Genomic DNA, 17,239 nt, shown 5'->3' with positions numbered 1-17,239 from the left:
GTGATCATCGAACAATCAAGCGTTTCATTCAAAATAGTCAAAAGGGTCGCAAGAAGCGTGTGGAAAAACCAAGGCGCAAAATAACTGCCCATGATCTGAGAAAAGTCAAGCGTACAGCTGCCAAGATGCCACTTGCCACCAGTTTGGCCATATTTCAGAGCTGCAACATCACTGGAGTGCCCAAAAGCACAAGGTGTGCAATACTCAGAGACATGGCCAAGGTAAGAAAGGCTGAAAGACGACCACCACTGAACAAGACACACAAGCTGAAACGTCAAGACTGGGCCAAGAAATATCTCAAGACTGATTTTTCTAAGGTTTTATGGACTGATGAAATGAGAGTAAGTCTTGATGGGCCAGATGGATGGGCCCGTGGCTGGATTGGTAAAGGGCAGAGAGCTCCAGTCCGACTCAGACGCCAGCAAGGTGGAGGTGGAGTACTGGTTTGGGCTGGTATCATCAAAGATGAGCTTGTGGGGCCTTTTCGGGTTGAGGATGGAGTCAAGCTCAACTCCCAGTCCTACTGCCAGTTTCTGGAAGACACCTTCTTCAAGCAGTGGTACAGGAAGAAGTCTGAATCCTTCAAGAAAAACATGATTTTAATGCAGGACAATGCTCCATTACACGCGTCCAAGTACTCCACAGCGTGGCTGGCAAGAAAGGGTATAAAAGAAGAAAATCTAATGACATGGCCTCCTTGTTCACCTGATCTGAACCCCATTGAGAACCTGTGGTCCATCATCAAATGTGAGATTTACAAGGAGGGAAAACAGTACACCTCTCTGAACAGTGTCTGGGAGGCTGTGGTTGCTGCTGCACGCAATGTTGATGGTGAACAGATCAACACACTGACAGAATCCATGGATGGCAGGCTTTTGAGTGTCCTTGCAAAGAAAGGTGGCTATATTGGTCACTGATTTGTTTTTGTTTTGTTTTTGAATGTCAGAAATGTATATTTGTGAATGTTGAGATGTTATATTGGTTTCACTGGTAAAAATAAATAATTGAAATGGGTATATATTTGTTTTTTGTTTAGTTGCCTAATAATTATGCACAGTAATAGTCACCTGCACACACAGATATCCCCCTAAAATAGCTAAAACTAAAAACAAACTAAAAACTACTTCCAAAAATATTCAGCTTTGATATTAATGAGTTTTTTGGGTTCATTGAGAACATGGTTGTTGTTCAATAATAAAATTAATCCTCAAAAATACAACTTGCCTAATAATTCTGCACTCCCTGTAATCCGCTCAGAATGCATCAGTTTGCCTCCGTTCAGTCACCATTCCGCTTTGGAGGCGGACACCAAAACCAAATTTTGCTGTCCGCTTGACGAAACTGAGCCAAACGGATCCATCCTGGCACACAATGTAAGCCAATGGGGACGTATCTGGCACAATAGAAAACGGATCCGTCTCCCTTTGACTTTCAGTGGAGTTCATGACTGCTCCGTCTTGGCTATGTTACAGGTAATACAAACGGATCCGTTCTGAACGGATGCATGCGGTTGTATTATTGTAACGGATCCGTTTTTGAAGATCCGTGATGGATCCGCCCAAAACGCGAGTGTAAAAAGTAGCCTTAGAGGTGTCCAGCAGCCACTTATCAGGGGAGCAGAACACACGTGTTAATGAGTTCAGGGTAACAGGCGGCAGTGCCATCAGCTTTCTCCTCTCCATGCGCCATGCTCCCTCACAAACCAAATTATCAGTACAATAGTGCAATTCTCTAGACACCACTTCCTTGTAGTGCATTGCACCCTGGCTGAACTTATTACTTCTGACTCCTACCGTAGCTTGCTATCACATTTATTCTGCATGGAGGCTAATGTTCATTTATCTGACTGATCAAATCCAGAGTGGAGCAGTTCTGAAATGGTAATTCACATGTATTCTCACAAAAGTCAATTGCTCCGATTCAGCATTCACAGCATTACATTAGAATTGTTGGTTATTTAATTTACTATAAACTGCAATTTCCTTTTAGTGCTATCGTTGGCACGAGTGGATCGGCACTGCTGACAACTATCGAAGAAATGCACTTGCTAAGTAAAAAGATATTCTTCAACAGTCTGACTTTACATGCAAGTAAACTCTTGGACAAGGTAAGTAGCTGAGACCCCACACCAGTAAATGCAGTCCCCCCCCCCTCAATTCTGGTAATGATTGGAAAAATAAATCTGGAATAGAGACGTGTTACCCGGCTGTAAACCACCTGGCTGCCTCTGGTTATCTCCATTAAAATCTGGGTTAAAATGGTGGAGTTTTCTGCAATGTTCCTCTCTTTGGTAGCCCATACTAGAAGTGGTGGAGGTAACACAAATGCAATAAAAATAAAAAAAACATAACCGTATTATGGCCAGGCAAAATTGTTTCGAAGCGACATATTCCCATAAACGTAATCTTTAATCAAATCTATGCAAACCTTTTTTTGCATGCTTGAACATGTGCTAAAGCAATCGGCATCTTCATGGAATATCACTTTAAATTTTTCTTCTCCATTATCCTGACTCCTCAATTTACCAAATCTTAAAGGGGTCGTCTCACTTCAGCAAATGGCATTTATCATGTAGAAAAAGTTAATACAAGGCACTTACTAATGTATTGTGATTGTCCATATTGCCTCCTTTGCTGCCAATATTATTCATTTTTTCATCACATTAAACACTGCTTGCTTCCATGGTTACAGACCATCCTGAAATCCATCAGCGGTGGTCGTGCTTGCACACTAGGGCTGTTGTCGGTATCGAAATATCGATATCCAATCGATACTTTTGTCCACACCGGGATTTGAAATTTATCCATATTAGGCTGCGCTACTGCACAGTCTAGTATCAGAGAACGTGAGCGCGCTGCGTTTGGCGCGCACCGTGTTCTCCTCAGCAGCAGGAGTCACTCTCTCCCTCCCCTGCCAATAAGAAGAGAGAGGGGCTAAAGAGAAGTATAAATCACCCCCTTTCCCAATTTTACATCTAAAATATATAAACATCATAGTTGCTTTGTTTGATTGATTTGTTTTTTCTATATAATAAAAAGATTCAACACTAAAATATATAAACAATAAATAAATAAACATATTACATATTTCCATGTCCGAAAAGTCCAAACTATCAAAATATAAAAAAAAATCTCCTATGCGGTGAACGCCAGAAAAGAAAAAAATAATGAATTAATTAAAACGGAGTGATTCGCAATTTTTAAAAATGCGGAATGCACGCGTTTTTTTTGGTGTTTAATTTTTTTTCACATGGTATCGAGTATCGCAATCCTTTTTTATGGTATCAAAATCGAATCAAAATTTTGGTTCGATTACAACAACCCTTTTGCACACTATAAGAAAAAGCGCTGGCCTCTCTGGTGGCCGGGACCGTGGGAGCGCACATAGGCTGGTGCTTTTTCCTATAGTGTGCAAGCACGGCCACCGCTGCTGGATTGCAGGGTGATCGTAACCATGGATACGAGCAGTGTATAACGTGATGAAGAATTGAATCCAGCCAGCAAAGGAGGCACTATGTATAATCAAAATACATGAGGAAGTGCCTATATTAACTTTCCCTACATGATAAATGCCATTTGCTGAAGTGAGACCAGCCTTTTAAGGATGGATGAGCCCCAAGTTTAACCCCTTAAGGACATGTACGGTGGGCTGAACGGGCGTGTACAGGTGCTACGCCCGCCCGATCATCGGCAGGGGTCCGGCAGTCACTGACAGCCGGACCCCTGCTGCATACGCTGGCATCAGTAAAAACACTGATGCCGTCGTATTAACCCCTTGTATGCCGCGGTCAAAGCTGACCGCAGCATGCACGGGGTTTGCGGAGGCTACGGGTGCCCCCCGCTTCCCCATCGGGTCCCCGCTCTGCAGTGACGGGGACGTGATGACAGAGAAGGCAGCCCGATGCCTTCCATAGGCATCGGGGCTTGCCTTCTACGAAAGCCTGTGAGATCCAGCCCTTAGGCTGGGTCTAATAGGCAGGCTGTCAGCATAAAAGCTGACATGCAATGCATTACAATACATTATGTATTGTAATGCATTGCAGAGGGGATCAGACCCCAGAAGTTGAAATCCCAGAGTGGGACAAAAATAAAAAAATAGTTTCAAGTAAAAAAAAAAATGCCCCTTTTTCCAAAATAAAACATAAAAATGTAAATAAAAAAAATAAAAAAAACAGCCATATTTGGTATTGCTGCGTTCGTAACGACCAGCTCTATCAAAATATCACATGCCCTAACCCCTCAGATGAACACTTAAAGTGCAGCACCAAGCGATCAAAATGGCGTATGCCCCCCAAAATAGTATCAATTTAACAGTCGCCTTATTCCGCAAAAAATGAGCCCCTATCTAAGACAATCGCCCAAAAAATAAAAAAAAACTATGGCTCTCAGACTATGGAGACACTAAAACATTTTTATTTTATTTTTTTGTTTCAAAAATGCTTTTATTGTATTAAATGTGAATTTTATTTTTTTAAAGTAGACATTATGTATCGCCGCGTCCGTAACAACCTGCTCTATAAAAATAGCACATGATCTAACCTGTCAGATGAACGTTGTAAATAACAAAATATAAAAACTGCCAAAACAGCTATTTTTTTGTTACCTTGCCTCACGAAAAGTGTAATATAGAGCAACCAGAAATCATATGTACCCTAAAATAGTACCAACAAAACTGCCACCTTATCCCATAGTTTCCAAAATGGGGTCATTTTTTGGGGAGTTTCTACTCTAGGGGTGTATCAGGTGGGCTTCAAATGTGACATGACATTCCGGTGAAATGTGCCCTCCAAAAACCACATGGCGCTCCTTTCCTTCTGTGCCCTGCCGTGTGCCCATACAGCAGTTTACGATAACATATGGGGTGTTTCTGTAAACTACAGAATCAGGGTAATAAATATTAAGTTCTGTTTGGCTTTTAACCCTTGCTTTGTTACTGTAAAAAATTGATTAAAATGGAAAATCTGCCAAAAAAGTGAAATTCAGAAATTTCATCTACATTTTCCTTTAATTCTTGTGTAACACCTAAAGGGTTAACAAAGTTAGTAAAATCGGTTTTGAATACCTTGAGGGGTGTAGTTTGTTAAATGGGGTCATTTTTGGGTGGTTTCTATTATGTAAGCCTCACAAAGTGGCTTCAGACCTGAACTGGTCCTTAAAAAGTGGGTTTTGGAAATTTTTTGTGAAAAATTTCAAGATTTGCTTCTAAACTTCTAAGCCTTTTGTTAAATTTTTATTTTTTATTTTTTATAAAAATGAAAAATATTGACTGAAATTTACCACTATCATGAAGTACAATGTGTCACAAGAAAACATTCTCAGAATGGCTTGAGTAAGTAAAAGCGTTCCAAAGTTATTACCACATAAATTGACACATGTCAAATTTCCCAAAAAACGGCCTGGTCCTTAAGCTGAAAAATGGCAGGGCCCTGAAGGGGTTGAAATTCAGACATAGCAGCTATCGTGATGTGGGATCATTACTGGTTATATACCATTACAGAGGGGGAAAGGGGCACCCAGTTGGGTTGCCATGGGCTGCTGATTTGGTTACTGTGGCAGCAAGGGTTAAAGGTCCGCAGGGGTCTGCCATCATCAGTATCTGCTTATGAGGCCCTGCCATTCAGAGAATTATTTTCGGAACCTTATTTGCACATCTTCACAGCACGTTCCTTGAATCATAATAATACGGGTTGTCAGAATCACCTTGGGATAAGGGAGTTTGGGGATAATGGGGGGGATAAAATAAAAATGTATCAAGATGTTTTATTAGGTTTTGACATCATTTGTACTGACATGCCACAAATGTTACGTTATATCCGGTTATACATTTTGTGAAATGTCAATGGCTTATATTTTGTATAATCTGTCTTGATAAATAAACAGAAATAAATAAAAAATATAAAAAAAGCGCCATTTACTCCAAAATGATACCAATGAAAAACACAAGTCGTCCCGCAAAAATCAAGCCCTCACACAACTCTATAGAAAGAAAAAGAAAAAAGTTATGGGTTTTGAGAAGCGGCAATGCAAAAACATTTTTTTTCTTTTAATAAAAAGGGGTTTTATTGCAAAAAAGTTGCAAAATGTAAAAAAAACTACATGTATTTGGTATCACTGTAATCATACTGACCCAGTGAATAAAGATATTATGTTATTTATACCGAAAAATAAACGCTGTAAAATTTATAACGTAAAAACTCAGTGGCAGTATTGCTGTTTTTCCCATCTCCCTCCTGAAAGAGTTAATAAAAGTTAATCTGAAAGTTTTGTGTACCCCAAAATGGCGCCATTAAAAACAACTTGTTTTGCAAAAAACATGCCCTCATAAAGCTATATAGACGGAAAAATAAAAAAGTTATAGCTCTTGGAACGCAACGATGCAAAAAGGAAGAAAAATGCTTGGTCAGTAAGGCCCAAAACAGTCTGGTCACTAAGGGGTTAATATTGCCAGTACACAGGGCATTGATTGGGCATGAACTGTTACTTTCTAATCAATGTCAATTTGTGGAAGCTTCATTTACATGGCAATTCTGATGAGTGTGAATATGAAGTTTTTTTCTGCCAGGAACTTTTCCTACAGGTGCCCAGGAGGTAGAGCTTCACTGTGAAATGCTGTTTGTGTTTGGCCCCATGCACACACCTGTGTGTGTTTTGCAGTCTGTATCCCGGCCATGTGCGGCCCCATTGAAATGAATAGATCTGAATCCGATCCACCAAAAATGCGGACCGAAACGACGGCCATGTGCATGAGGCCTTGAGCTGTACCACAGCCTCTCTCCTCAGCTGTAGTGGTCTCATGAGTGGACGCTTCAGCTATCACTCCGAGCAGAGGTGAGGGACTCTGAATCAGAGAGCACTTCACAGGGAAGCTCAGCCCTGGAGCACAACCTGGCAGAATAAAACTTAATGTTCACACTGCACACAATCTCCAGAAAAGGTATGTTTGTCCTGTTCTCCTCAGCCCCTATCTAGCGCTGTCAGCAGTTTAGCATGGTCAAAACTGCTGATAGACTCCCTTTAATAATGCTGCACTAGTTTGGAAGACCCCAAAGAAGATCCCAACAGTATTCATATATTCAATGTGGCTAGAATAAGGACATAAAATATAATCCATAGGTGTAATTTTTTGTTCTCTTCTCTCAAGTTGTGTTTAGGTTGTATTCAGCTGGTTTTATAGTTATTTGTGCTTGTGGGAGATGTGTGATAGCAAACCCCTTCATATAATCAAATTCAAAGTTTCATTAATTATTAATCTTTTCATTTATATGTAGCTTATTTTACTGCTATGTAAGGAAAAACAAAACAAAAACACCTGCTGTTTGTGTGTTCTAGTTCAGTCAGTTGCTGAGGTATATCTTGTGGTGGTCGTACATGACACAAAGTGAGCTACTCGCCAGATTATTATTGGTATTGATTGTGCTTTGAACAACCTGTTCCTGGTCACGGCTTTGCCGTGTTCAGGGGTATTTTTACTTTAATTTAAACCTGCAGTATGATGATGTTTTCATCTTGAGGTTGCACGATGCTCATGCTTGGTAAAGCTTCTAGTTTTCTGTGTTACTTTTCTGCTTCGGCTACTTTCACATTAGCGTTTTCATTTCCGCTACTGAGATCCGTCATAAGATCTCAATAGCGGAAGAAAACGCTTCAGTTTTGTCCCCATTCATTGTCAATGGGGACAAAACGAAACAAAACGGAGTGCACCAATATGCATTCTGTTCCGTTTGTTGACGCTCCCATTGCGGACAGAATAACGCTGCAAGCAGATGTGGTGCGGAGCCAAACGGATCCGTCCTGACACACAATGTAAGTCAATAGGGACGGATACGCTTTCTCTGACACAATAGAAAATGGATCCGTCCCCCGTTGACTTTCAATCCGGATCCGTCATGGCTATAGAAGACATAATACAACCGGTTCCGTTCATGATGGATACATGCTGTTGCATTATGGTAACAGAGGCGTTTTTGCAGATCCATGACGGATCTGCAAATAACGCTAATGTGAAAGTAGCCTATATAAGGCTGCTGTAAATGATCGCGAGTGAAGCACCTGCATTTCAATAACAGGTTACAAATATAGCCCTGCTTAGAATACCTGCTGCATTGCCCTGTTGTTTATGTCCCCAGTATTTATGGAGGAGGGAGTATATAGTCTTACCATAAGATGGCAAATAAATTCCCAATTGGTAAAAATTTGATGATTTAAAGGGAACCTGTCACCAGTTTTATGGTGTCCTAACTAAGGGCAACATAAATAAGTGACCGATTCTCTTAGCACAATGCTGGGTCACTTTCTTTAATTGACCCAGTCAATCTGCCAACATCTTATATTGAAAAGCTCCAGCTGATAATGATGAGTCATGAATATTCATGAGCTCCTGACTCTCCCCGCCTACCTGCTGCTGATTGACAGTTATTTTCCATATGAATCAGCAGCAGGTGGGCAGGAGAGTGGCTATAGCTCTGAATTAAATATACGCTGGACTCAATGACATCACGCTGGACTCAAATCAGCTCATTAGCATGCAACATCTTTGTGTGTATATTATGAGGTAACCATCTGTCACACCAGTAAGTGAATACATCTAAGGTACTTTTTAGTAGTTAATGATTGTATATAATTAGTTAGATTATAATCAAATATCCACATGACAGGTTCCCTTTAAAGAGGTTGCAGGCTTTTTTAATAGACCCATGTAGTTTTGAGCAAAGCGAGCTTTGGATGCTTCATCCGAAGTCGCTTCTTTCAAAATTTCGGAATAATACTTTATGGAGATCCATCTCCGTACACTATTAGAAATGATGGGCTCCAATGAGCTGAAGTTATTTATTCACAAACTTGCCCGTGACTTCGTTGAATAACTTCGGTAGTTGATTTTTAAAGTGGAAAACCACTTTAAAACTTGAAAACTAACTCTGCTTCAGTTCTGAGGTACTAGTCAGAACTGAAGCTGAGTTCGGTTTCAAGTTTTAAAGTGGTTTTCCACTTTAAAAATCACCCTGTCTTCCAGTCACCATTCTGCAAACTTCTGGATAGACTGGGTCACGTCTGCCGCTGCAGCCAGTGACTGGCCGCTGTGGTTGACCCTGCAGTGATGTGCCACTTGGGGACACCTTACCCCTGAGGTCAATCCATTCATTCCATGGAGATGGCCAAATGCTGTTCTCAATTTTTCTTCATCAGCCCTATAGAAATGTATGGAGTGGCAGTGAACATGCTCGACCTGCTGCTCCATTCACACAGGGACACAGGATTCTTATTCTCGTGATCATTGGGAATCTCAGAGGTTGTGTGCCGACCGCCCCTAACATGTCCACATCCTGCCGCCTGCTTACATGTCAGTCCCCACAGCGGCCGCACCCTCCTAGTTCTGAGACCTCTAGGTGCAGGTTGGCTATGTATAGGGAGGCCACGGTGGGTTTGTGGTGCTCAGGGTCCATTTCTTGCTGCATATAACAGTGTCGGATACGGGCTGGTGCAGGCGGCTCCTCTGGGAGCGGGCGCTGTGCGGTCACTGGCCTCTGCCTTCTGCATTACTACTAGTGTGTGGAGGGCTTGACGCAGCTGCAAGTGCACTGGAGGGAGTGGGCGAGCAGTTTTTTTTTTTTTACATTAAACTTTATATATACTTTTACAAACAAGCTGCATGTTAATGGGGGCTCCATGGACACATTTGGTCATATCCTGCAAAGCAGCCAGAGCACAAGCATCACAGTGCCAGCCTGGGTGCCCCCAAAATAGTGTACATCAAATTACAAGCATAACCGCATGCAGTATAATGTCTCCGTGGCCACAGCTGCCCCATGCAGTATAACGCCTCCCTGTGGCCTCCATACGGTATAACGCCTCCCTGTGGCCTCCATACGGTATAACGCCTCCATACGGCATAACGCCTCCCTGTGGCCTCCATACGGTATAACGCCTCCCTGTGGCCTCCATACGGCATAACGCCTCCCTGTGGCCTCCATACGGCATAACGCCTCCCTGTGGCCTCCATACGGCATAACGCCTCCCCGTGGCCTCCATACGGCATAACGCCTCCCCGTGGCCTCCATACGGCATAACGCCTCCCTGTGGCTGCCCCATACGGCATAACGCCTCCCTGTGGCTGCCCCATACGGCATAACGCCTCCCTGTGGCTGCCCCATACGGCATAACGCCTCCCTGTGGCTGCCCCATACGGCATAACGCCTCCCTGTGGCTGCCCCATACGGCATAACGCCTCCCTGTGGCTGCCCCATACGGCATAACGCCTCCCTGTGGCTGCCCCATACGGCATAACGCCTCCCTGTGGCTGCCCCATACGGCATAACGCCTCCCTGTGGCTGCCCCATACGGCATAACGCCTCCCTGTGGCTGCCCCATACGGCATAACGCCTCCCTGTGGCTGCCCCATACGGCATAACGCCTCCCTGTGGCTGCCCCATACGGCATAACGCCTCCCTGTGGCTGCCCCATACGGCATAACGCCTCCCTGTGGCTGCCCCATACGGCATAACGCCTCCCTGTGGCTGCCCCATACGGCATAACGCCTCCCTGTGGCTGCCCCATACGGCATAACGCCTCCCTGTGGCTGCCCCATACGGCATAACGCCTCCCTGTGGCTGCCCCATACGGCATAACGCCTCCCTGTGGCTGCCCCATACGGCATAACGCCTCCCTGTGGCTGCCCCATACGGCATAACGCCTCCCTGTGGCTGCCCCATACGGCATAACGCCTCCCTGTGGCTGCCCCATACGGCATAACGCCTCCCTGTGGCTGCCCCATACGGCATAACGCCTCCCTGTGGCTGCCCCATACGGCATAACGCCTCCCTGTGGCTGCCCCATACGGCATAACGCCTCCCTGTGGCTGCCCCATACGGCATAACGCCTCCCTGTGGCTGCCCCATACGGCATAACGCCTCCCTGTGGCCGCCCCATACGGCATAACGTCTCCTTGTTGCCCACCGCCCCATACGGCATAACGTCTCCTTGTTGCCCACCGCCCCATACGGCATAACGTCTCCTTGTTGCCCACCGCCCCATACGGCATAACGTCTCCTTGTTGCCCACCGCCCCATACGGCATAACGTCTCCTTGTTGCCCACCGCCCCATACGGCATAACGTCTCCTTGTTGCCCACCGCCCCATGCGGCATAACGTCTCCTTGTTGCCCACCGCCCCATACGGCATAACGTCTCCTTGTTGCCCACCGCCCCATACAGCATAATGTCTCCTTGTGCCCCCCATACAAATTAAAGGGGTTCTGCACTTTGTTTTAACTGATGATCTATCCTCTGGATAGATCATCAGCATCTGATCGGCGGGGGTCCAACACCCGGGACCCCCGCCGATCAGCTGTTTGAGAAGGCAGCGGCGCTCCAGTAGCGCCGCGGCCTTTTCACTGTTTACCGCCGGCCCACTGACGTCACGACTAGTATCAACTAACGTGGGCGGTGCTAAACTCCATTTAAGTGAACAGAGCTTAGCCCCGCCCACGCTAGTTGATACTAGTGGTGACGTCACTCGGCCAGCGGTAAACAGTGAGAAGTCGCGGCGCTACTGGAGCGCCGCTGCCTTCTCAAACAGCTGATCAGCGGGGGTCCCGGGTGTCGGACCCCCGCCGATCAGAAGCTGATGATCTATCCAGAGGATAGATTATCAGTTAAAACAAAGTGCAGAACCCCTTTAATGTCTCCTTGTGGCTGCCCCATACAGTATAGTGTCTCCTTGTGGCTGCCCCATACAGTATAGTGTCTCCTTGTGGCTGCCCCATACAGTATAGCGTCTCCTTGTGGCCCCCATACAATTTAATGTCTCCTTGTGGCTGCCCTATACAGTATAGCGTCTCCTTGTGGCTGCCCCATACAATTGAATGTCTCTTTGTGGCTGCCCCATACAGTATAGCGTCTCCTTGTGGCCCCCATACAATTTAATGTCTCCTTGTGGCTGCCCCATACAGTATACAGTCTCCTTGTGGCCCCCATACAGTATAATGTCTCCCTGTAGCCCCATACAGTATAATGTCTCCTGGTGGCCCCCATACAGTATAATGTCTCCTGGTGGCCCACCGCCCCATACAGTATAATGTTTCCTGGTGGCCCACCGCCCCATACAGTATAATGTCTCCTGGTGGCCCACCGCCTCATACAGTATAATGTCACCTTGTTGCCCCTATACAGTATAATGTCTCTTTGTAGTCCCCATACAGTATAACGTCTCCTTGTGGCCCCAAGTGTTATTTTCTTCTAAATGGGCATTTAGCAAGATATATATTGTTATGGCAATAAGTTTCTTAAGATCGTTATCATGGGAATATTTTTGATATCGCCCAACCCTAAGGAGAACAAAGACAGAGGTTTTGTGAGGATCCGGAATTGCGTGTGGGATTGTATCTGGAATGCAGGTGAGAGATGAGAGGAGGGGACATTCACTGGGTAATAGGGAGCAAATGAAGGGACTGGTAGAGGAGAAGCGAGGGGAGAGGTGGATTAACCGGGTGCAAGAGTGCTAGATAGGAGGCCACAGACAGAGGGGGATGTTGTAGTAGTCCAGACATAAGATGATGAGGGTGTGCCTCATAGGTGAGGAAGGAGCAAATACAAGAGAAGAGATGTTCTTGAGTTGAAAACGGCAGATTGAGGTGAGGGTTTGGATGTGTGGTTTAAAGGACTGAATCAAATGTTATCCCCAGACAGTGGACCTTTGAGACTGGAGAAAGTGTTGTGCTGATAATTGTAATGGATAGGTTTAGTAGGAGGCAAATGTGATGAATTCTGTTTTCTCCATGTTGAGAAGCGGGAGGAGAAGAATAAACTGATAGACACTCTGGGATTCTGGATAGCAAGGCAGTGACATCTGGCCAGAGAGGTAGATTTGAGTGTCATCAGCATAGAGGTGGTGTTGGAAGCCATGGGACTCTATGTGCTGTCCCAGGCTGAATGTATAAATGGAGAAAAGTAGGGGAACCAGGACAGAGCCTTGAGGGACACCAACAGAGAGAGGGATTGATGAGGTGGTGGTGTATGATTGGGAAACGCTGAATGTTCTGTTGGTGAGATACGATGACATCCAAGAGAGACCCAGGAGTTTGATGTCTTAGTTCTATGCAGCATGAAGGAGCCACATAAGAGGTAATTGAGCAATATTTTTAATTTTGTATGAACTTTGACCAGAAATCCTGAGGCCTGGGCGTCACCTTGGTCATTCTGATGAGGATTTAGAAGCCCTGTTATAGATTATAGCAGGAAACAAAGCGATAATCCCACGGAGCAAAGAACCAGCCTTTGATGTAGACAGGAACTCTGTTTATTATTTTAGCAGATAGTAGTACAACGCGTTTCGGGGGACAAGAACCCCTTCATCAGGTACAGACTGCTGATTGGTATCTGCAGTCTGTACCCGATGAAGGGGTTCTTGTTCCCCGAAACGCTTTGTACTATCTGCTAAAATAATAAACAGAGTTCCTGTCGACATCAAAGGCTGGTTCTTTGCGCCGTGGGATTCTTTTTTTTTCCCCTTTGGATCCATTTGCCTTCTTGGGGACTCCAGGCATCCCTACGTGGAAGTGCTCGTATCACTGGCTGCATGACCACCCACCTCTGGGGTTTGCAATACCCTTCTTCGAGCCCACAGTAGTGTTGTGCCTATTATATGCACAACATGAGAAGGTGAGCCTCCTTTTGGAGTGATTCATGTACATTTTACCTGACTTTATTACCCTATGGTGCGCCTATTTAGTTTTTCATAGAGAAACATCGCCTGTTATGCTGAACAGTCCCTGGGTCTCAGGTTGACAATGAACCAGTTCTTAAGTCTTTCCTATCACACATCTGGCACCACTATTTCATATAAAATCTTCATCCTCTATGAGCCAAAAAGGAGTGTCTCCCCACAGTAGTTCACACTGGAGGACATGGAAATGCTCGCCCTGTGATACTATCCAATCCAACAGTCACGGCCAGACATGGATGGGGTTGTCGGCAGACAGATTTACTGCTTTGTAGACAAAGGTGTAATCTGAAATGTTTTCTTTTGTAGGATCACTGATTTCTATGCTCTATACAGCATTTAATAAATGGCTGAACAGCAGCCTGTGAATGGACACTGGATCTGTTGATTTCTGTCTTGAAGTGTCTGATAAGGTTGTGTTATTGTGACTGTATTTGTGAATGCATTTTCTGGTATTGTGTAACTAAGGAACCTTCTATTTAGGTGGAGATGCCTCCTGCAGATCTTGGTCCAAGTTCTGCATTAAACCAGACCCTTGCTCTTCTGCGTGAAGTTCTCGTCTCTCATGACTCTTCAGTTGGTCCCCTCGATGCCAGACAAGCTGACTTTGTGCAGGTATGAGAGTCTTACACATAACGTATATTACATCTGTCACTATTGGGTTATCGGCTCATTTGTTGATAGAAGATACATTTTCTATGTGGCAAACCCCTGTTAATCAATATGAGTTCATAGGGGTTGGTGCAGAAAGATCAGCTGGATGAGCAGTACATGTGATGGTATCATTGGTGTGGGTGCATTCAGACTGCTTGACCAGGTTTCTTCATCTACATTTCCTTTTAGACTTGCTTGCTTAGCATTTTCTGTGTCCTGGTCTCCCTCTTAGGTCCTGTCCTGTGTCCTGGATCCATTGCTACAGATGTGTACGGTCTCTGCCAGTAATTTAGGCACAGCTGACATGGCCACATACATGGTCAATTGTCTGTATGTGATGAAGACTACGTTGGCTCTTTTTGACTTCACAGATGAGCGCCTTGAGATTCTGCAATTCCAGGCAAGTGTGTCTCCAGTCTACTCCCATTGATAATACTGTACAGTCCATGTGATACTACGGAGAATTGTTTATTTCAATGGAGAGAAGAGAACGTCTTTACCAGACCTGACACTGGCTTTAATGCCTGCTGGTGAAAGGATCTGGCCTGTTAAAATCACCCCTTCACCCCTGGCCTACAGCCTCTGTAGGGGTAATGACATGGCAGCCATTCAGATGAATGGTCATCCTTGTATTACAACAACAGCTCAGGTCTGCCAGAACTGTAGCCGCTCTCATAGAGCGGCTCATACAACCCCTTTAAGGACAAATATTAATTTTTTGACCTTACACTTTCATAGATTGATGCTCATTTGGACACTCTAATTAATGAACAAGCCTCTTATGTGTTGACCAGAGCCGGATTAAGTCAAATATACAGTTGTCTGCAGCAACACAAGCCAGAGCAGGTAAGAAATGTATACAAGTCTATGGCGAATATAGAGGAAACACCAGATGATGATTGATTTCAACCATCAAAAAAAATTACGTCATCAGAGCTCAAATGATGTCACTGGCCGTGCACTTGTGTTGTCTTCTTATGTCGGGGTCAAAAATATATTCACCCATTTCTTAGTTAAATCTTTTTTCTAGTCTTCCGACTTATTGTCAAAGTTCACATTGCAGTTATTAACCAGTTTCCCTAGCATACAAAACATCCCATTTTCCCATTTATCTAGAGATATGCAAATAACTGCAATTTGGCAAATTAGGCATACAGACTCACCTTTACTATTGTGGCTGTGCCTGAACTCTGGCATGATTTGAAGCATAATTTGGCGCATCTTTGATGCAATTTGAAGCATCTTATTGTAAGGGTACATTCACACGACCGTATTTTTGGCTCCGCAAAATTGCGGAACGGGTGCGGACCTATTCATTTCAATGGGGCCGCAAAAGATGCGGACAGCACACAATGTGCTGTCCGCATCCGTAGATCCGTTCCGCGGCACTGCAAAAAAGATAGAGCATGTCCTATTCTTGTCCGCAATCCAGACAAGAATAGGCATTTCTATCATGGGGCCGGCTACATTCACACGGCCGGTATCCGTGTTTTTGCGGATCCGCAATTTGCGGACCGCAAAACACATACGGTCGTGTGAATGTAGCCTTATTTATGGAAAAAGTACAGTAAGCGAAAAAGAGTAATCCACTGCACTTTGCTTGCCATGTGGGTGTGTTTTTTTTTCTGGAAAGGGTGTGGCTTCCTGGGAAAGGGGTGTGGCTTATTGGGAAAGGGGTGTGGTTTATGATGCGTCATTTTGTCACAAAATGCTATCGCAAGGTAAGCCTACTAATAGTCTAAAGGTGCGCCAGATTTATCATCCAGCACCAGCCACTACGATAAATCTGGCAGATCATTACACTGCAGAGTTCAGCTTTCCTGGCGCACCTTTACATTGTCTAAGGCCCCTTTCACACGACCGTATTTTTGAGGATAGGATGCGGACCCATTGATTTCAACAGGGCTGCAAAAAATGCAGACATCACACTGTCTGCTGCCGCATCTGTATGTCAGTTCCACAGCTCCGTAAAGAAGATGGAACATGTCCTATTGTCCGTTTTGCAGACAAGGATAGGCACTGTTACAAAGAGTCTGCAAAAAAAAGAAGATGCAACAAAGGCGTCACCGGTGTTTTTGGTGGATCCGCGTTTTCTGGACTACAAATTACGTACAGTCATGTGAATGCACCCTATTAAACAGGTGCAGTAAATCGGGGGGCACCTTAATAAGAAGTGTCATTTGTTCCCACTGGATATACAGTACTGTGCAAAAGTTTCAGGCATGTGTGGAAAAGCAATGGAAAGTATAAGAATGCTTTCAAAAAACATTAACTCCTTAGTGACCATGCACATTTTTAAAAAATGTAATTCCAAAAAGCTATAATTTTAGTTTTTTTCATCAATATACCTTTATGAGGCATTATTTTAAGTTATAGTGTTTAATGCACCATTTTAGGTACATATAATCATTGATTAACACCAGCTATCTGTCTTAAACCCCCTTTGTTTACGTCAGTAAAAAGGCCTATTGGTGGTCTCTAAGGGGTTAAAGGGGTTTTTCAAGATGGTTTACTGAGGATAGGTTTATCAGTATCTTATCGGGGCCCCCGTGCCAATCAGTGGTTTGACAAGCCAGCGGCACTCATTAATGTACTGCTTTCCAGCTCTTCAGTGAACAAACTAGCTTCTAATACAGCCAAATATTTTCTAAATTTGGCTTGTCAGTCCAGAGCGCCATTTTTCTGCACCCCAGTTCCTATGTTTTTGTGCATAGTTGAGTCATTTGGCCTCATTTCCACATTGAAGATGTGGCTTTTTGACTACAGTTTTTCCATGTAAACTTCTCCGACCAGTAGATGTGCGTCCCACTGGTTTCTGCGCTAATGGCACTGCTGGACATCTTCCAATTTTAAAAGGGAACTAAGCATGATGT

General features: G+C 44.4%; 1 protein-coding gene across 2 annotated transcripts in view; it reads left to right on the top strand.

Annotated features, from left to right (window-relative positions):
- The window catches only part of COG6 (component of oligomeric golgi complex 6), a 137,336-nt gene that overhangs the window by 101,610 nt on the left and 18,487 nt on the right, over positions 1–17,239 (top strand). For both annotated transcript variants that reach the window (XM_040426086.1, XM_040426085.1), the window contains exons 13-16: positions 1,990–2,107; positions 14,196–14,327; positions 14,599–14,766; positions 15,105–15,212. In XM_040426086.1, the coding sequence (XP_040282020.1) occupies positions 1,990–2,107; positions 14,196–14,327; positions 14,599–14,766; positions 15,105–15,212 (526 nt within the window). The remainder of the gene's footprint in view (positions 1–1,989; positions 2,108–14,195; positions 14,328–14,598; positions 14,767–15,104; positions 15,213–17,239) is intronic.

Source organism: Bufo bufo, chromosome 3, assembly GCF_905171765.1.
Source record: "Bufo bufo chromosome 3, aBufBuf1.1, whole genome shotgun sequence".
In the NCBI taxonomy this organism is placed as follows: Eukaryota; Metazoa; Chordata; class Amphibia; order Anura; family Bufonidae; genus Bufo; species Bufo bufo.
The sequence above is the reverse complement of the archived record's forward strand: the minus strand, read 5'-3'. Positions and strand labels throughout refer to the sequence as shown.